At 40.9% G+C, this 20,543-nt stretch overlaps 1 protein-coding gene across 2 annotated transcripts; it reads right to left on the reverse strand.

Annotated features, from left to right (window-relative positions):
• Positions 1-5,915: 5,915 nt before the first annotated feature.
• MRPL30 (mitochondrial ribosomal protein L30) lies at positions 5,916-20,512 on the reverse strand. 2 transcript variants are annotated; one of them, XM_005892239.2, is made up of 7 exons: positions 20,380-20,502; positions 19,075-19,247; positions 13,403-13,480; positions 11,691-11,771; positions 6,523-6,669; positions 6,216-6,289; positions 5,916-6,137 (listed from the first exon to the last, which is right to left on the reverse strand). In XM_005892239.2, exons 3-7 carry the CDS (start codon positions 13,451-13,453, stop codon positions 6,005-6,007), a joined length of 486 nt encoding a protein of 161 aa, XP_005892301.1. In that variant the 5' UTR covers positions 13,454-13,480; positions 19,075-19,247; positions 20,380-20,502; the 3' UTR covers positions 5,916-6,004. The 2 variants fall into 2 exon arrangements, with proteins under 2 accessions (XP_005892301.1, XP_014332624.1); XM_014477138.2 differs by lacking the exon at positions 19,075-19,247 and having other exon boundaries at positions 20,380-20,512.
• Between the last annotated feature and the right edge of the window lie 31 nt (positions 20,513-20,543).

Here is a 20,543-nt window from a genome sequence, read left to right on the forward strand (position 1 = left end):
TCAATATACCAGCAAATTTGGAAAACTCAGCAGTGGCCACAAGACTGGAAAAGGTCAGTTTTCATTCTAATCCCAAAGAAAGGTAATGCCAAAGAATGCTCAAACTACCACACAACTGCGCTCCTCTCACACGCTAGTAAAATAATGCTCAAAATTCTCCAAGCCAGGCTTGAACCATGAACTTAGAGATGTTCAAGCTGGTTTTAGAGGCAGAGGAACCAGAGATCAAATTGCCAACATTCGCTGGATCACTGAAAAAGCAAGAGAGTTCCAGAAAAACATCTATTTCTGCTTTATTGACTATGCCAAAGCCTTTGACTGTGTGGATCACAACAAACTGTGGAAAATTCTAAAAGAGATGGGAATACCAGACCACCTGACCTGCCTCTTGAGAAACCTATATGCAGGTCAGGAAGCAATAGCTAGAATTGACATGGAACAACCGACTGGTTCCAAATAGGAAAAGGAGTACATCAGGCTGTATATTGTCACCCTGCTTATTTAACTTATGTGCAGAATACATCATGAGAAATGCTGGGCTGGATGAAGCACAAGCTGGAATCAAGATTGCTGGGAGAAATATCAATAACCTCAGATATGCAGATGATACCACCCTTACGGCAGAAAGCAAAGAACTAAAGAGCCTCCTGATGAAAGAGGAGAGTGAAAAAGTTGGCTTAAAGTGCAACATTCAGAAAACTAAGATCATGGCATCCGGTCCCATCACTTCATGGCAAATAGATGGGGAAACAGTGGAAACAGTGTCAGACTTTTTTTTTTTTTTTTGGTTCCAAAATCACTGCAGACGGTGACTGCAGCCATGAAATTAAAAGACGCTTACTCCTTAAAAGGAAAGTTATGACCAACCTAGACAGCATATTAAAAAGCAGAGACATTACTTTGCCAACAAAGGTCCGTCTAGTCAAGGCTATGGTTTTTTCCAGTAGTCATGTACGGATGTGAGTTGGACTACAAAGAAAGCTGAGTGCCAAAGAATTGATGCTTTTGAACTGTGGTGTTGGAGAAGGCTCTTGAGAATCACTTGGACTGCAAGGAGATCCAACCAGTCCACCTTAAAGGAGATCAGTCCTGAGTGTTCACTGGAAGGACTGATGCTGAAGCTGAAACTCCAATACTTTGGCCACTTTGATGTGAAGAACTGACTCATTTGAAAAGATCCTGATGCTGGGAAAGATTGAAGGTGGGAGGAGAAGGGGATGACAGAGGATGAGATGATTGGATGACAGCACCAACTCGATGGACATGGGTTTGGGTGGACTCCGGGAGTTGGTGATGGACAGGGAGGCCTTGCGTGCTGCAGTTCATGGGGTCACAAAGAGTTGGACATGCCTGAGCGACTGAACTGAACTGAAGGTAGATTTAATCCTAGGAATTTTTTTCTTTTTGATCTGATGGTGAATGGGATTGTTTCCTTAATTTCTCTTTCTGATCTTTCGTTTTTGGTGTATAGGATTGCAAGAGATTTCTGTGTAGTAATTCTGTATCCTGAAACTTTACCAAATTCATTGATGAGCTCTAGTAGTTTTCTGGTAGCATCTTTAGGATTTTCTATGCATACTTCTTTTCCAATTTGGGTTTCTTTTATTCCTTTTTCTTCTTTGATTATCATGGCTAGGACTTCCAAAACTATGTTGAATAATAGTGGAGACAGTGGACATCCTTGTCTTGTTCCTGATCTTTTTTTTTTTTTTTTCTAGAAAGGCAGACTGCCACGTGCAGCGCCTCATTTGGATGTGTCTGGAGTCTTGGAAGCTTGACTACCCTACGTTCCCCTACAAATGGACCTTGAGAGCTTGTTTGGAGGTTCTAGCAGGGGAGCGCAGCTACTCGTATACCCTTGACCGAAGACCGGTCCTCCTCTAGCGGGGATGGTCGTCCTCTTCGACCGAGCGCGCAGCTTCGGGAGGGACGCACATGGAGCGGTGAGGGAGGAAGGGGACACCCGCCTAGCCAGCCAGATCAGCCGAATCAACCCTGGCGATCAATGGGGTGACAGATGTCGCAACCAGATCGCCCTCACATCCTGTTCCTGATCTTAAGAGGAAATGCTTCCAGGTTTTCTACCATTGAGAATGATGTTTGCTGTGGGTGTGTCGTATATGGCCCTTATTATGTTGAGGTATGTTCCCTCTGGGCTTCCCAGGTAGCTCAGTGGTAAAGAACCCGCCTGCCAATGCAGGAGACTTGGGTTCCATCCCTGGTTTGGGAAAATTCCCTGGAGGAAGAAATGGCTATCCACTCCAGTATTCTTGCCTGGGAAATCTCATGGACAGAGGAGGCTGGCAGGCTACAGTTCACTGGGTCAAAGAGTCAGACACGACTGACTGACTGAGCAGGTACACATGCATAATTAACTACATTATCATTAACTGAAGTGATCAATAATTTTTTCTCCAAACAATGAAGAAAATTAGAGGACAGAAAATGAAAAATTGTTTGGCTATTTTTTTCTCCAATCATTTCATATCATCTTACTACTTTCGAGGGAAAAAGAAATATAAGTAATCTTATCCAAAGGCATTTCATCATTTGTCACTAGATTGCCATGCTAAGCAATAAGGGTAAAATTTTTATTTAGTGATTAATGTTTTGTATCTGTTTCTTATTTGGAAACTGTCCAGACTTCTAGTCTTTTTTTTTTTTTTTTTGGCCAGGCTGCATGGCATGTGGGAGATTACCTCCCTGACCAGGGATTGAACCTGCGCCTCCTGAAGTGGAAGTGTGGAATCTTAACCACTGGACTGCCAAGGAAGTCCCCTAGTCTTAATTAATTAATTATTTACCTAAGATATTAAAGTTGAGAAAAGTTTTAATGTATAAAACAGATTGTGACATGTATACTTTAAAAAAGGTGACAGATGGTTTAGACAGTAATTTAGACCCTTGATATTTTTATCAAGCTGTGTGCTTGAAAGTCAATACTTAATACTCCTCAAAATATAAGAAGGGAAGAATACCACCTACATTAAAAAAAGTCTTTAAAAATTTTTTTTAAAAAAAAACAAGACAAATAATGTCTTCATTGAGATTTCTTTTCTTTTTGTTCTAAAGTATCTCCCAAACACACAATTTTGCTCATGGCAAAAGCTTCCTAAAGTGGCCAGTGCAATTCCAAACTTTGGTGAAACTGTGACAGAATGATAAGCATACTATTAACAGTTAGTACTGTTATCAAGAAAAGATGAAGAAAACAGGTGTTTGGACTGAAAGAGGCACCATTTAGATTGAGAAGACCCTGGGAAGTGGAGAGGCTCTTAAAAAGATAGTACTTAGGTAACTTTATCTCCCTTGAGCCTGACCAAAGGGCCAATGGTTTCACCAAGGAGTGGCCAGACAAACCTTGTGAAATAAAGCAATTCTCAGAGACACAAAGACAGGGGAGAAGAAGTCCCTACAAAGTGGCTCAGATGGTAAAGCATCTGCCTGCAATGTGGGAGACCCTTGTTCGATCCCTGGGTTGGGCAGATCTCCTGGAGAAGGAAATGGCAACCCACTCCAGTACTCTTGCCTGGAGAATCCCAGGGACAGAGGAGCTTGGTAGGCTACAGTCCAGGGGGTGGCCAAGAGTCGGACATAACTGAGAGACTTCACTTCACTTCACTTCACAAGGTTTGAAATGATGGGAGGCAAAGGAGTATGAATCTTGGGATTCCCCTTGTCCAGCTTGAGGATGGACTTGACCAGGCTTGGCATATCAACTTCATGGAGGCCCCCTGACCCCGGCCCCTGGTGGTCATGTCTTTGTGGAACTTCCCTCCTCCTCGAATGTGGGCTGGACCCATGACTTGCTTCTAACCAGTGGAATGCAACAAAGGAGATGGAATCCAGATGACTGCATTTACATGATAACCTAAGAGGTAGCACCCATCTTGCTGGAGTCTCTCACTCTGATGCTGCTTTTAAAGAAGCAACTTGCCTTGATTTTTATAGCCACGAGGAAATGAATTCTGCCAACAACCTGGGACAGCTTAGAAGCAGATACCTGTTCTGTCAAGGCTCTGACAAGAGGCCAGTTTTGGCTGATACCTTTTTTGTAACCTTGTCAGACCGTAAGTGGACTAGCAAGCTAAGCCATGCCCAGATGCCTGACCCAGACAAACAGTGGGGTAATGAGCACATGTGGTTTTAAGCGGCTGAGACTGTGGTACTGTCACATGACAACAGAAAACAAACGCTCTAGCCTGTGCTCATCTCCCAACAGGCTTTTACTCTTCTGGACAATTTCATTTCTAAACATCCAAATGAAGATTTAGATATTTTCCTTTAGTCAGGCATAGCTAAAGTTAAAATAACTTATCCAAACTTTGTTAGACTCTTTGGGTAAAAACTAACCAATGGTCCTCTCCCCATGTAAAACAGTATTAGCCCACTAAAAGATGGGAAAACATCAGCAGGGGCAACTTTCATATCCACAACTGGCCTCAAGCTAACTCCAGCATGGACAGCTTCTGTTGTGGCAAATAGGTATCTCTCCAGTTAGAATGGGGGATTTCCCTGGTTGGGGGGATTTCCCTGGTGGCAAAGATGGTAAAGTGTCTGCCTGCAATGCGGGAGACCTGGGTTCGATCCCTGGTCGGGAAGATCCCCTGGAGAAGGAAATGGCAACCCACTCCAGTACTCTTGCCTGGAAAATTCCATGGACGGAGGATCCTGGTAGGATACAGTCCATGAGATCGCAAAGAGTTGGACACGACTGAGTGACTTCACTTGAACCAGTTAGAACCAGCCCTGTGAAGTTAGTATCCTTCCGCTTTATATCCTCTCCAGGCTATATATGTACCGGATGGTCAGTAACTGTGGAACTGAAACTGTGACTCCTTGAAGTTTATTAATTCATGGATCTGGCTTCACTTCAGGCAGCACTTCTGCTTGATGCCTAGACTTTGACAGGACAGACACAGGACCACAGGCAGTGAGTATGCCAATGTTACTGCTGCCTGAGCCAGGTTTTAGGAGAGTTGAAGGAAGGAAAATAAAGGGCAACAGAATTCCGAGTCTTCAGCATCATCTTTAGTTATCAGTTGCCACAGATCTCCCAGTACTAAACCTCTCCTAAAATTCTTACTTCTCCCCACCCCTACAACTATCTGAAAAGGAAACAAAGGAAAGGAAATAATTTTCCCTATAGAATTTGTCCCTTCTCATTCTTTTTTTAAATAATAAACCTCAACTGTTGGCAGAGGTTTCTAGGAATTCAAGGAATATCAATAAAGTTTAGGCCAAATGAGATTTATAACTAGAAAATAGATACTACTGGGTGTTAAAGAATAGAATGAAGCCAAGTCCACATATGAACTTATAGAGATGACAGCACACAGCAATCTGTCAAGCTATACCCGGTGTCTAATGCCTCTGGCTGAATCTCTGTTCTCCAACAGAGCAGACTAAGCTCCTTTAGGGCAGGAACCACATCTGGTCAGCTCTGGATTTCCCCAACACATAACACACTCTTTACTCAAAGGGCTACTTATAGGCTCTGTAACAACCTAGAAGGATGGGATGGGGAGGGAGGTTCAAGAGGACATATATATACCTACAGTTAATTCATGTTGATGTCTGGCAGAAACCAACACAATACTGTAAAGCAACTATCCTTCAATTAAAAATTTAAAAAAAATGTTTTTAAAGGGCCACTCATAGAGTGTGCTGAATCCAAATGAGAAAACCAGTTTTTAAAAAAGTTACTGATGATTGCTAAGGTGTCACTTGAACCCACGTGTTTAAACATTGCTATTCTTACCCATTTTCCAGTTTACTACTGGGGGGTGGTTGGGGAGGAAGGGGAGATAAACTACCGAGGGTGGGGTGGGGAGTGAATTAAACCAATTAATAGCACTAAAACCTCCAAGTCTACACCAAGGAAGAATCACACCATGTTTAGCCAGTGAAAAGGATTAGAATTTTTTCAATATTTTAATGAGAACTTTCTCACCATCTTTAAATAGAAATGACTTCCACTTTTTACTCTGAAGCTGCTGGGCCGTCAGCACTTCTTCGCTTCCTGGTCCGCTGGGTTCAGAAGCCACCGCGTGACCAGCTCGCCAGTGCTCTTCAGGCACGTGTTGGACATGTCCTCCTCTGTTGGGAGACCCTGGGGCAGCTTCAGGGGCTTGATTCTGTGACATGAGAGGATGCTGTTAGTGTCATACCAGGTAACACATTTTAAGAAACTGCTAGAATAACAGATAACAAACCTTATCAAATGTTTAACTATTTTCAGCTTTGCATTCACTGAAGGGATATTCTTGTGAACTTGAGGAGTGTGTGCCTACAAACAAAGGAAACAACATTAGGGATCAATTTCAACAGTGCAGATGGTCCCACGTGTCAGGAAGAGGTTAAGGTGAAGTCTCCTTCTATCTAAATCAAACTTTCTAATACATTACATGAAATAATACGTTTAAACAAAAGAAATATTGAATAAGTAGGTTAAAAGTTTTAAAGGTGGAAAATTTACAGCAAATTTAAACAACACTAAAGATGACTAAAACAGGTACATACTTTTTGTAACCCAAGCATCTTTATTATATCTTTCTCCCAATATGGACGTCTTTTTGTACTTTTTATTCTGGTAACAATATGCAGTTTATGAGGTTGCTGTGGATCCCCACCATATTTTTCATGATCTCCAGGTGAAGGCCGAAAAACCTAGAAAGAAGAACTATAAATGATAAATTTTCAACATAGCTTCAATGTACCCCCAAAACTTCAAACAACTACATTATGATTTCATATCTAATCATTCTACAATCCTCATCCTCAAATTGAACATTTCTACCAGTCCAACTACTCAGATAGATGAAGTCAAAGGAGTTCATGCACTAAGAAAAACATCACATAGCCAGGGATTTTGTTTTGTTTTGATAAAGAACAAAGCAGGAGGAACCGGATGACAAATGCCAGGAGAAGGCACTGCACTATACCGATGGGCCTTGAACTGCATCCCCTACCCCATTCAAGGAGGGGATAAATATAAACTTACAATAACACATGGGTATTATTAAAAAGAAGTATGCACTGGGCTACATCCCCAAATAAGGATATATGTATAACACTATTTGTAATACTGAAACATTTAAAGGCCATATCCATATTCCTCAAGAGAATAGCTAAAAAATTATGATTATTGCATAGTCATAATTATTACATTCTAAATAAAACTAGTAATAATATAACTAAATCAGATATGATGCAAATAAATTATGTTGGATTCTACTGAATTTAATGCTGCTATTAAAATAAATAAGGCTTACATTTACCACTTTTGTAGGTACTAACTTTGAAGGATGGTCACAATATACTCTTGAGCGAAAACAACCAAATTTCCACACCACTAAAAAACAAATTTCCACATCACTATGTGTAGCAGGATTCTGTATTTGCTTCATCTATACCAAACAGAGGTTCGTGACATTGTACAGTAGACAGGGATCAAGACCATCCCCATGGAAAAGAAATGCAAAAAAGCAAAATGGCTGTCTGGGGAGGCCTTACAAATAGCTGTGAAAAGAAGAGAAGTGAAAAGCAAAGGAGAAAAGGATATAAACATCTGAATGCAGAGTTCCAAAGAATAGCAACAAGAGATAAGAAAGCCTTCCTCAGCGATCAATGCAAAGAAATAGAGGAAAACAACAGAATGGGAAAGACTAGAGATCTCTTCAAGAAAATTAGAGATACCAAGGGGACATTTCATGCAAAGATGGGCTCGATAAAGGACAGAAATCGTATGGACCTAACAGAAGCAGAAGATATTAAGAAGAGGTGGCAAGAATACACAAAAGAACTGTACATAAAAGATCTTCATGACCCAGATAATCATGATGGTGTGATCACTCACCTAGAGCCAGACATCCTGGAATGTGAAGTCAAGTGGGCCTTAGAAAGCATCACTACAAACAAAGCTAGTGGAGGGGATAGCATTCCAGTTGAGCTATTTCAAATCCTGAAAGATGATGCTGTGAAAGTGCTGCACTCAATATGCCAGCAAATTTGGAAAGCTCAGCAGTGGCCACAGGACTGGAAAAGGTCAGTTTTCATTCCAATCCCAAAGAAAGGCAATGCCAAAGAATGCTCAAACTACCGCACAATGGCACTCATCTCACATGCTAGCAAAGTAATGCTCAAAATTCTCCAAGCCAGGCTTCAGCAATACGTGAACCGTGAACTTCCAGATGTTCAAGCTGGTTTTAGAAAAGGCAGAGGAACCAGAGATCAAATTGTCAACATCCGCTGGATCATGGAAAAGGCAAGAGAGTTCCAGAAAAACATCTATTTCTGCTTTTCTGACTATGCCAAAGCCTTTGACTGTGTGCATCACAAGAAACTGTGGAAAATTCTGAAAGAGATGGGAATACCAGACCACCCGACCTGCCTCTTGAGAAACCTATATGCAGGTCAGGAAGCAACAGTTAGAACTGGACATGGAACAATAGACTGGTTCCAAATAGGAAAAGGAGTACGTTAAGGCTGTATATTGTCACCCTGCTTATTTAACTTACGTGCAGAGTACATACATCATGAGAAACGCTGGACTGGAAGAAACACAAGCTGGAATCAAGATTGCCGGGAGAAATATCAATAACCTCAGATATGCAGATGACACTACCCTTACGGCAGAAAGTGAAGAGGAACTAAAGAGCCTCTTGATGAAAGTCAAAGAGGAGAGTGAAAAAGTTGGCTTAAAGCTCAACATTCAGAAAACTAAGATCATGGCATCTAGTCCCATCACTTCATGGGAAATAGATGGGGAAAGAGTGGAAACAGTGTCAGACTTTATTTTTTGGGGCTCCAAAATCACTGCAGATGGTGATTGCAGCCATGAAATTCAAAGATGCTTACTCCTTAGAAGAAAAGTTATGACCAACCTAGATAGCATATTCAAAAGCAGAGACATTACTTTGCCAACAAAGGTCCGTCTAGTGAAGGCTATTGTTTCTCCAGTAGTCATGTATGGATGTGAGAGTTGGACTGTGATGAAAGCTGAGCACCGAAGAATTGATGCTTTTGAACTGTGGTGTTGGAGAAGACTCTTAAGAGAGTCCCTTGGACTGCAAGGAGATCTAACCAGTCCATTCTAAAGGAGATCAGTCCTGGGTGTTCATTGGAAGGAATGATGCTAAAGCTGAAACTCCAATACTTTGGCCACCTCATGCGAAGAGTTGTCTCATTGGAAAAGACTCTGATGTTGGGAGAGATTGGGGGCAGGAGGAGAAGGGGATGACTGAGGATGAGATGGCTGGATGGAATCACCAACTCGATGGATGTGAGTTTGCGTGAATTCCAGGAGTTGGTGATGGACAGGGAGACCTGGCGTGCTGTGATTCATGGGGTCGCAAAGAGTCAGACACGACTGAGCGACTTAACTTTACTGATACCATGATGAGTGTGTACATGTGATGTATTCTATAAATATTGATTCTAAGAATATGACCTTAAATTCTAAACGTGAATCAAACAATTCTATACATATGTGTGTGTGTTAGTCCTTCAGTCGTGTCTAACTCTTTGGGACCTCATGGACCATAGCCTATCAGGCTCCTCTGTCCATGGAATTCTCCAGGCAAGAATACTGGAGTTGGCAGGGGGTCTTCCTGACCCAGGGATCAAACCCAGGTCTCCTAATTGCAGGCAGATTCTTTACCACTGAGCCACCAGGGAACCCATATATGTGTGTGTATACATGTACACATACATACACACACCCTTAAATGCAGAAAGGTCTCAAAAACATTAAGTCGAGAGTCATACCTTTGGGGAAACAGACTGAGGAAGGACAAAAAAAGATGTTACTTTAATCACAAAGAATATTATTCAATCATTAATTTCTCCATGGAGGATCAGGTTACATTGCTAAGTGATGAAAGCAGCTAGAGAAGCATGACAGCCAAGATGATGCACATCTTTAAAAATACATAAAAGAGGAGTACATGGAGGGTGTGGGCAGTGGTTGTCTCCAAACAGGTGGGATGAAGGATATTTTTCTAGAGCTTTTGATGAAATGTTGGGTGAGAAGAATGGTGGCAGACACAGGATGGGGTAGGCACACCAAAGAAAAGGAGAGACGACATAAAGAAATGGTGTGAGGAGCATGAAATATTCAGGAAAAGTCAGTGGTTCCATGTGAATAAGGTAGGAAAAAAAACATGAAAAGCAATGCAAGGGGAGTTAAACCAAGCTCAACTATGCTGAGTCTTTAGAAATTTCTAGAAGGCATATAAAGCTATTGGAGGTTTGAAACAATATGACATTTCAAAGATAGACTTGGAAAGAAAACTCTTTCAAAAGAACTGGAGGTGGAGACTGATACAAAAAAAAACTCAAGAAGGACTTAGGGACATGGTTTAAGGGTCTGAATTACAGCAGCTGGAACAGAAAAGGACTGATCTAGGGACTTTGGCCAGCAAAATAGATGGATTTGTGGTGGGTGAGGGAGCAGATGGGGTTGAGACTGACTCAAAGGTTTTCAGTCTGGGAAATCAGACAGAGGATCAACTGACATCACTAATACAGGACAAGCATGTTCTTTTAGTTTGCTTATTTGGAGGGAAAGTAAGACAATGAGCTCAATTTTGGATAACTTGAAATACCTATGGGTTATCCAAGCAGCAAGGTTTAGAAATTATTTGAGAAAACAGGAATAAGTCTGGGAGATAAGCAACGGGCTACAGATGCACACTTCTATGGGTCATTTCTATGAGGCTGGAAAGTTTTCACACTCACTACAGCTGGCGATCAAAATCACTGCCTTCCACATTTTAAACAAATGTTAACATCTGTACCTATCCTTTTCTTCCAGAAGTTTACAGTCTAAGAAACACGGAAAGATATGACAATGTAGTTGCAGACCATGACTTGGAAAAAAAGAGAGTTCTGATAAAAGAACATCAAGCATGTTAAGGGTATCAAAATAATCGACGGTAATACTATTTTAGCTTTTAAACAATCAGTAGAGAATGGTGGTTGCCAGAGACTGGGGGAAGAAGGTATGAGGAGTTACTGTCTAATGGGAACAGAGTTGTTCCAATTTTGTAAGATGAAGAGTTCTGGAGAGGGATGCTGGTGATGGTCACAGAATAATCTGAAAGTACTTAATATCACTGAGTGAAAGTGTTAGTCGTTCAGTTGGGTCCAACTCTTTCCGACCTCCTAGACTGTAGCTCACCAGGCTCCTCTGTCCATGGAATTCTCCAAGAAAGAATACTAAAGTGGGTTGCCATTCCCTTCTCTAGGGGATCTTCCACACCCAGGGACTGAACCAGGGTCTCCTGCATTGCAGGTAGATTCTTTACCATGTGAGCCACCAGTGAAGCCCATAATATCACTGAAGTGTACACTTAAAAAAACAGTTAAGATACTAAAGTTTATATCTTATGCATTTTACCATAATACTGAAAATTTGGAGAAAACAAAACAAAAATCTATTGAGGGCTTAGCCAGAGTTTTTTGAAACAATGATAGGTACAGACAAATCCACTACTTAAAAGGCCAGTAGCACAACTTTATTTTTAATAATTATTTACCTAAATCACACTATGTTTAAAACTCTACCCTTCTACCTATATTGACAAATAATTTAACGTGAAAGTTTCCGATATTACAAAAACCAGTACCTTTCAAAATACAACATGTTTTTCAAAAATAGTAACAGGAAAACAAAACCTTGTTCTTACTTCATCTGGAATTCTTGACCTCGTAAATTTGTGACGAATCCAGTCTGTACAAACAAGAGGTTCCACACCTTTTGTTGCTGTCTAAAATATGACATAAAACATTTGTTTTTTAGCACTCTATCTAGTGCAGAAACCCAAACCTACTATTTTTAGGTGACGAAAGTCTATTCTTTTTGTTCTTGTGTTAGTCGCTCAGTCTTGTATGACTTTTTGCAGCCCCATGGACTCTAGCTTGCCAGGTTCCTCTGTCCATGGAGTTCTCCAGGCAAGAATATTGGAGTGGGTAGCCATTTCCTTCTCCAGGGATCTTCCCAACCCAGGGATTGAACCTGGGTCTCCTGCATTGCATTGCTTTACTGTCTGAGCCATCAGGGAAGCCCTATTCTTATCTAACCTGTAATTATTAAACATTTATCTCAACCACCTAGCTGAATGAATACATCTTATCTTACCACTAACATTAAACATTAATATAAATGTTTAAACCAGCGATTGGCAATAATTTTCTGTAAAGGAGTAGACAATAAATATTTCCAGTTCTGGGCTACATGGTTCCCAGAGCCAAGTGTCAGCTCTGTCACCGCAGGGCCAAAGCAGCCATCGACAATACGTAAACAAATCGTTGTGGCTGTGTTCTAATAAAACTTTTTCAAAAACAGATGGTGGGCTGAACCTGGCCTGTAGGTTATAGATCATCAATGCGCTCAAGACAACATATGGTAATTTACCCTTCAACAACACAATGTAAAAGAAAGTCAAAATGAGTTTCCAGTTTTCTTTCTAGTCCCAACAGTGCCATCAACTCTGGGTTCCTGTCTCCTGTCCTCTTTCTACAAGCTTCCAGTAGTATTTCTCCTAGGCTGCCAAAGAAAAAGGATTCACTGCCAATACTTCATACTAGGAAATTCCTCTGGGTAGGCAGTAATCATTCCCTCTATGCCTTCCCTGGACAGCAGAGGGCACTGGGAGAATAAGCAGGAAGGAATGGGGGCGGGGGGTGGGGGGAAGTGACGGACACAGGCTCTGATCCACCAGGAAATAATACTGACCACTCAAGATTAATCTGAGGCTAAGGTAAGAATCTCAAGCACCTGACATTATCATCATCTAATTGCAGGCCTACCTAGACTCTGGCCCTCATGAGTAGACTAGGCTACTCCACTGCAATTTCTAAAAGAAAGACCAGGAGGAAATACATGAAAGTACAAACATAAATCATCTCTGGGAAATTGTTTCTCTTCTTTCTGTGTTTCTACATTTTTCTAATTTTCTAAGATTGAAAATGGACTCTCTTTAAAATTGAAGGGAAAAAAATCTAAAAAGATTAAGGTGAACAAAGGGGGGATCAACACTAGTCTTTTTTTACCAGCAAGTTCTCCAGGAAAAGGTCTTTTGTGATTTCAATTCTTTAGGGATAAAACAGCAAATAAACCAAATAAAATCAACTCTCAACATTAAAAAAAAGAAAAAATATATAAAGAAACTTAAAAATTTAACTTGCCTGTATGTATGGGGAGGGAGGAGGGAGGAGGGTTCAGGATGGGGAACACATGTATACCTGTGGCGGATTCATTTTGATATTTGGCAAAACTAATACAATTATGTAAAGTTTAAAAATAAAATAAAATTAAAAAAAAAAAGAGATTAAAAGTTCTTAAGGAATAGAAAAGCAAGACAACTGAAAAAGATAATTACTGAAAAGAAACACTTACTTGTAGTCTCCCTGGGGGCCTCTGAACTACTGAGCGCAAAATCCCTGCCATGGATGTGGTGGCTGTTCTCCTTAGAGGCTGTGAGAAGAAAAAAACAGATCTGTGGGTCACGTATGCTTTGGAAACAGATAGCTCCCTCATTTCTGTAGTAACAAAAAGCTGAGCAAATTGAAAAGCTGGATGTTTAACAGTACAATCTTGGTTGTTTTAATACAATAAAGACAAGAATTAAGTTATAATAAATGTTTTAGTCAGAGTTCAAGAAAACCATAGGCAGTAATTATACATTAACCATGTACCATTTTCACCAAAAAGTTAAACCCTAAGTTGATCTCAACAACAAAAATGGGCAGTGGAGGTTACTATCATTCAAAAAATCTTCAACAGGGAGGGCAGATAAAGAATGCTTTCCTCTAGTATAACAAAAAAAGAAAGAGCTGGAAAGGACTGAAGAAATCCCAACCCCTAATTGGAACTAATGACCTTCTTACTTTATTTATATGGAAAATGAATCCCAGAGAGGTCAGTCATTTCACCCAAGAGCCTCCAGCTTCAGGGTACAACCGAATCAGGTATTCCTGGTGGTCTTATGCACTTTAATTTCTGACTTAAGAGGATGAAGACGAGATCTCCTTATTGACACTGAGGGCAGGAATACCTGCATTTTTCCGTTTGTCTTCTCACTGTTTTACCTCTGCAAACATCTTCCTGTGCAGATCACTACTTCAAAGTTGCCAAATGCTAATTAAAATATTTGACTTCTGAAATTCGTTATCAGCAAAGTTATGAATGTTGTTCTGTTTCTAATTAACCTTAGCAAATGTACATAATGTCATAATCTGATAGTATTTGACAGTACTTATGTATATAATGTTTCATAAGCATTTTTAATAAGATTTGTACTTTTAAATTTAGTATATAATAAAAAGATGTGTTTGAGTGTCAAAAAAAAAAAAAAAAGAGAGAGTATATGGTCTGGAACCTAATTCTTCTATTACATTTTCATTAAATCCTAATACCTTTCTGTTAAGAACAGTAGGATGCTCTTTTTGCTTATTTGCATTTTAAACTATTCTTAATGAACATGCACTGCTTTTATAAAGTAAAAGTCACATTTATTTAGACAGAGAACAATTATAGCCTAGTATACTGACTTAAGGGCTTCCCTGGTGGTTCCCTTTGCCAAAGGGCAAAGAATCTACCTGCAATACAGGAGACCTGGGTTCGACCCCTGGGCTGGGAAGATACCCTGGAGAAGGAAATGGCTACCCACTCCAGTATTCTTGCCTGGAGAATTCCATGGACAGAGGAGCCTGGTGAGCTAGAGTCCATGGGGTCACAAAGAGTCAGACATGATTGAGTGACTAACACACACACACACACACACACACACACACTGACTTAAACTGAACGTAGAAAGATTAAGTTCATGAACTACATGCATTAATATATTTTGGATACGTGACTTAATTCATATGTTTCAATTCCGCCCCCCACGCCCCCCCCCACCGCCTCCAAGAACAGAAAGAAAATAACACCTATCTTGCAAATGAATTATTCTAAAAACATCTATAACAGTACTTGGCACATCAGAAGCCCTTAATAGATAGTAACTTTTACTATTATAAGATCATTAAGTTATTACAAAGCTATAATAAGAGTACCCTAACCTTATGCCAAAATAAAGTAAGTGCTGTATTTCAATGTCTACCAGATTCTGGCTCACTCAAGCTCTGCAGGTTTTTCCTGTGGTGTGGAAAAAGCAATGAAGTTGGGAAATTAATACAAGATGTCCCCCTAAAAGGGCCTGACTTCAGAAAAATTATCAGCAACTGAACCAGTATTTCAAAATTCTGTATCAGTTTTAGAAGAGCTAACTACTATATTCTGAGTGCCCCCAAAGCAAAAATTTTGTTTTATTCATATTCTATACTTGTGGCATCTAGCACACCATCTGATAGACAGCAGGTACCCAGGGTTTGTTGATGCATGTCTGAATTAATTAATGGGTTTCATCCATGGTCCACTCAACCGAGAATTCAGAAGTAAATCAGAATTTCATAACCATCATTCAGATTTTATACTTCAAACATTACAATACAGCACAGCAATTTCTACTTCAAATTATCCAGTTTGCTTGGCTGGCTGTTTAGATCCTTTGTATCAAGGCTTCTTTAGAAGAGATGCTTACTCCTCCAGCCCTCCAATCAAACAATCTAAATTATTTTCCCTACCATACTTCTTCCTCCAAAGTTAAGTATTTTCTTAGGTACTAACAAAGATAGTAGGTACCTAAGCACAAAGTTAGGTACTAATCCAATTTATTTAGCTTGGCTCTTTGTTAAATCTTTCTCTTATTTAGATTCCAAGCAAAGTGTCCTAATTGGCCTTCCCGCTTCTATTCTCGGAGAAGGCAATGGCACCCCACTCCAATACTGTTGCCTGGAAAATTCCATGGACGGAGGAGCCTGGTAGGCTGCAGTCCATGGGGTCACTAAGGGTCAGACGCAACTGAGCGACCTCACTTTCACTTTTCACTTTCATGCATTGGAGAAGGAAATGGCAACCCACTCCAGTGTTCTTGCCTGGAGAATCCCAGGGACAGGTGAGCCTGGTGGGCTGCCGTCTATGGGGTCGCACAGAGTCGGACACGACTGAAGCGACTTAGCAGCAGCAGCAGCAGCAGCTTCTATTCTAATTTCCCCAAGGTCTTTTCCCTACAGCAGCAATCATCTCACTAAATCTGAAATCAGGTAATATCAACACCTCTGCTCAAAACCTTCCAAAGAGCCAGTTTCTCATTGTTAGAGTAGGTGGTTACACACAAGCCAGAGAGGAAGGGTAGAATATCTATGTCATCCGATGACACAGGATTAGTGCTGGAACTAATATTTAGCTAAATAAAGATGTGATGGATATAGAAATAATTATAGATACATATACATACATGGGTTGGCCCTCTTAGCTGAGAGGACCTAAAAACAATGGCATCCCAATAGGAATGAGCACACCCAGTGCTAAGATCTTAGTTCCTAATAGCATTCTCTGATAAAAAGAACCAGGACTCCTTGGAGAAAAGGCTGATTACACAGCTGTAGCAAGGCATATATAAAGCATATATAAAGATAAGTCTGGAGCATCTTGTAGTGCTAGAAAGGAACTACTCAAAAAAGTCCAAAATGACGGGGGTATGTCAAAGGGACTAGAAGCCAACTGAAAGAGCTCCCAGCAGCTACAGCTGAAATAATATGAGCAACAAGGTAAGTAATACAGAGTTGGCATATAACCCAAAACATAAACTAACCATGAATCCATACTGATATAAACAGATGAATAATGAGAGAGAGGGGAAAAAAAAACTCTCTTACAGAAGAATTTCAAATAATTTATGTAGATACTCCCCTCTTAAAGAGGTGGAGAAAAGCTATCAACACTTAAGCATGGGGTATGCTTAAAGACTTTCTGCCAGAGTCAGGAAAGAAGTCGGGGTGGGCGGGGAGGAGGGAATAATGTTACACTAGAGAAATCTAACCAACACTACATCTTCAAAGTGATCAAGATTAACATCAGCTGTGATAAATGCCAAGCTGATAGCATGTACGGAATGACAGAACGAGAACAGCACTTCACCTCTATGTCTTCCTTCCAAAAACCCCTTTCATCACTCTAACAGAAAAATATCAGACAGACTCCAGTTGAAGGACATTGTACAAAATACTTGGCCAGTATTTCCTCAAATACCTGACCACCTCAAAACTGTCACGGTCATCAAAACCAAGGTAAGTCTGAGAAACTGTCATAGTCAAGAGGAATACTTGACAACTAAACATAATGTGGTACCTTGGATGGAATTTTGAAAGAGTAAAAGGACATCAGACAAAAACTAAAAAAATCTGAATGAAGTACGACCTTTAGTTAACAAGGTATTCATATTGGCTTATCAATTATAACAAATATACCACACTGATGTAAGATGTTAATAAAGGGAAATTTTGTGTGGGCAGGTGCCGGAGTCCAGCTCCAGCAGCCAGGGATTCAGCCTGAAGGGATGAGCGGTGTCGGCGAGAAACTGAGGCAGCCTCTCATTTTTCTTGGACTGCCTCTTTATTTCAAGCTTATGATTCTCTTTTATACTTTTACAAAAGCAGTAGGTCAGAGGTTTGATATTTTTAGTTCCCATGGACCCAGATTTATTTTTCTCCAGAAATCATTGTTGCCCCTCAAAAGGAGCTCCTTCCTTACCGATTCTCTTATCTACTTTTTCTCATGTGTCTTTGTGAATACACTGTAACTCATGCTAATGTCTGGGCTGCATATCACATTCCTCAGTTTATTTCTTATCTTTCTAAGGTCCTGTTTGCCCCTAGTATCCTAAGCTCACTATTTCTTAGAAAGGGCTTCTACCTAATAATATCTCTAAAGTCCCTAATTTCTATAAGCTATAGTAGAATATGCTAACACTACAGCAATCCTTAAATCTTTAGCTTCTATTTTAATTATTCCTAAGCCCTAAATTCAGCAAACTCCTTTGCCATAAACACTTTTCTCACAAATGGGCTTCAGATAGCAATCCCTCCCATGGCCTCAAGCTGCGGCCTGTGTGCTCACCCTGGAACACTTTTTGTAAAAGTCCTTGAACAAATGTCAGTGATTAACTTTATGAATTACTCTTTGAGCACAGCTGCAGAAGGCTTTATGCCTTCTTATGCTCCTCTCAAAAACAATAAGCACCTTAATATTCTCTTCAGTCAACTCAGCCGAGGAAAGGGAAAAACAAGTCAGAATCACAAAGCCTAACTCCTTCATTCCGGGTCCGTGCCTGCGGAATAAAGGGAGGGGGTTTAGGGCCATGCCTCCATTTTGTCAGTAATGTCTAACGCGGGTCCCGACAGGCAGGGTATATAGGACATATTAATATCTGCATAACTTTTCTGTAAATCTAAAATTACTCCAAAATTAAAGTTTATTTACTACTAGACTGAAAACTTCTAACTTAACACCTCTTCATTTTAGACTGGCAGCCAGTCCTTAACCTTCCACCCTGAGGATTTCATCTCCAATTATTCTCCTGCTCAGTTGCTATACACACCCGCTGCAAGAAAGCCCTGTAACTTGCCAGGCAGGCATACTCCCCTGACTATTCCCTCTACTGGAATGTCCCTGATATCCACATAGTTAATTCTCTCACATCCTTCAATTTCTGTCTCCAATCTCATCTTCTCAATGAGGTCTACCCTGATTCCATTATTTAACATTTTGACCCAGAGGACAATTGTCAGCACTCCCAATGTCTTTTACTCTACTTGACTTTCTTTTCACAGCCCTTAACATCTTCTAACATAATTTAATTACTTGTTAGGTTTGTCGTTTACCATCTGTTTCCACCCAATAGCATGTGAGTTCCACAAGGACAAAGATTTTAAAATTTTGTTTTGTTTTTGGTTTGCTCTATCTATTCACAGATATATTTCAAGCATCTACCTAAGTAGCACAGCCTTGTAGCAGCCACTCAATTTTTGCTGAATGAAGTTTCACTTCCAGACTTCAGAAGGTGTGATAGTCAAAAGTCATTAACTTTCAATAAAGTAAAAGTTGTTCTTAATAATTAGGCACATAACTCTTGAAGCAATTAAAGACCTTGAAGCAATTATACTGTCTCACTGTACAACTACCTTTCTCTCGGACAGATGAAAAGCCAGGAAAATAAATGCAGGGCTTCCCAGGTGGTGCAGAGGTAAAGAATCCGCCTGCCAATGCAGGAGAGGCAAGCGATGTGGGTGCGATCCCTGGGTCAGGAAGATCCCTTGGAGTAGAAGGAAATGGCAATTCACTCCAGTATTCTTGCCTGGAAAATCCAATGGACAGAGGCTGGTGAGCTACAGTCCATGGGGTCACAAAGAGTTGGACAAGACTGAGCACACACACACACACATACACATGAGGAGTATGATCCCACTTCCATTCCATTAAAAAGAGAGAGCAATGTCTGTGAAACTCTAGAAGCCTATCAGAGAAACGTTAGCATATCTGAGGACAGAAGGGCAGGCCACCAGAGCTATTTTCTCAAACTTCCACCCCTGGTATTGTCTGATAGGTTTGTTGCTGTTCTTTTACAATGACCGTACATGTAACTGTTCTTAAAAAAAGAAAACTAATTCCTTTTCTAAAGAGGCAAGACATCTATTTAATAGTAAATGGGGGTCGGGAAGGAACGCAGAACGTAGAACTTCCCTTTGAACAAACTGACATCTCTGAGGGCAAGAAATGCCTCTTTTTTGAACTCTAATGCCTACTAGGCAGCCCTCCTAAGTGCCTCTTGGGAAAATACAAAACAAAACAACGCAGAACAAGTAGCTTTGAGTAGGTGGCGATCAAGACACGGTTGCAAAATCACGACTGTTGGTAAAACGGTAATTTTTTTTTTTTGCTTGCGTCCCACAGCAAGCGGGATCTTAAGTTTCTCTACCAGGGGTGGCACCCACGCCTCCTGCAGCCCAAGCGAGGAGTCTTAACCACTGGACCGTCAGGGAAATCCCAAAAGGTAAACTAAGCCAACTCCGGAGGGTTTGCGTTCTAAAATGCACCAATTTTTAAATTAGACAATTTTGTGTCACCATTAACAATTCGTTAGGCTGACCCCAGCAGAAAGCCAAAGTTACGGATAAAACAGAAGCACAGAAAATGCTAAAACACCCTTTCCCGCCAGACTGCCAGGCCGGGGACGCTCAGCCCTCGAGCTCCAGGAAGCGGGGCTCCTCAGGCCGCATCCCGGGATCCCTCAAACCGGGAGACGTGATCCAGGCGGTAAGCGGCTTTTCGGGAGACCAAGGGCCAACCCTGGCCGCAGGCCCATACAGCTTACTGTGACCCGTAAACCCAGAACTGGATAGACAAAATCAATCCTCTTCTGCATAGGGTTCCCAGATATATGCTCCTAGCAAAAATGCAATACCTTCAGCCACTCACTCCCCACTCACCAGCGGTTGCTAGAAGTCTCTCAGCCTTAAGTTAACCACTGAGAACAGGAGCCGAGGAAGGACCCAGAGTGCCACACTCAAACTCGGCCGTAACAGTGCGTACACACAGCTCAGCACTTTAGTTCCTGCCGACTCTCTCCCACTCCGGCACCATAAAAAGTGAG

This window comes from Bos mutus, chromosome 11, assembly GCF_027580195.1.
Source record: "Bos mutus isolate GX-2022 chromosome 11, NWIPB_WYAK_1.1, whole genome shotgun sequence".
Taxonomy (NCBI): Eukaryota; Metazoa; Chordata; class Mammalia; order Artiodactyla; family Bovidae; genus Bos; species Bos mutus.

Coding starts and splice junctions, on each gene's coding strand:
- MRPL30 (XM_014477138.2), bottom strand. CDS start 13,453: ATGGCAGGGATTTTGCGCTCAGTAGTTCAGAGGCCCCCAGGGAGACTA. Junction 6,670..11,690: donor GGTCAAGAATTCCAGATGAA/GTAAGAACAAGG, acceptor TCTTCTTTCTAG/GTTTTTCGGCCTTCACCTGG. Junction 6,290..6,522: donor AGATGCTTGGGTTACAAAAA/GTATGTACCTGT, acceptor CTTTGTTTGTAG/GCACACACTCCTCAAGTTCA.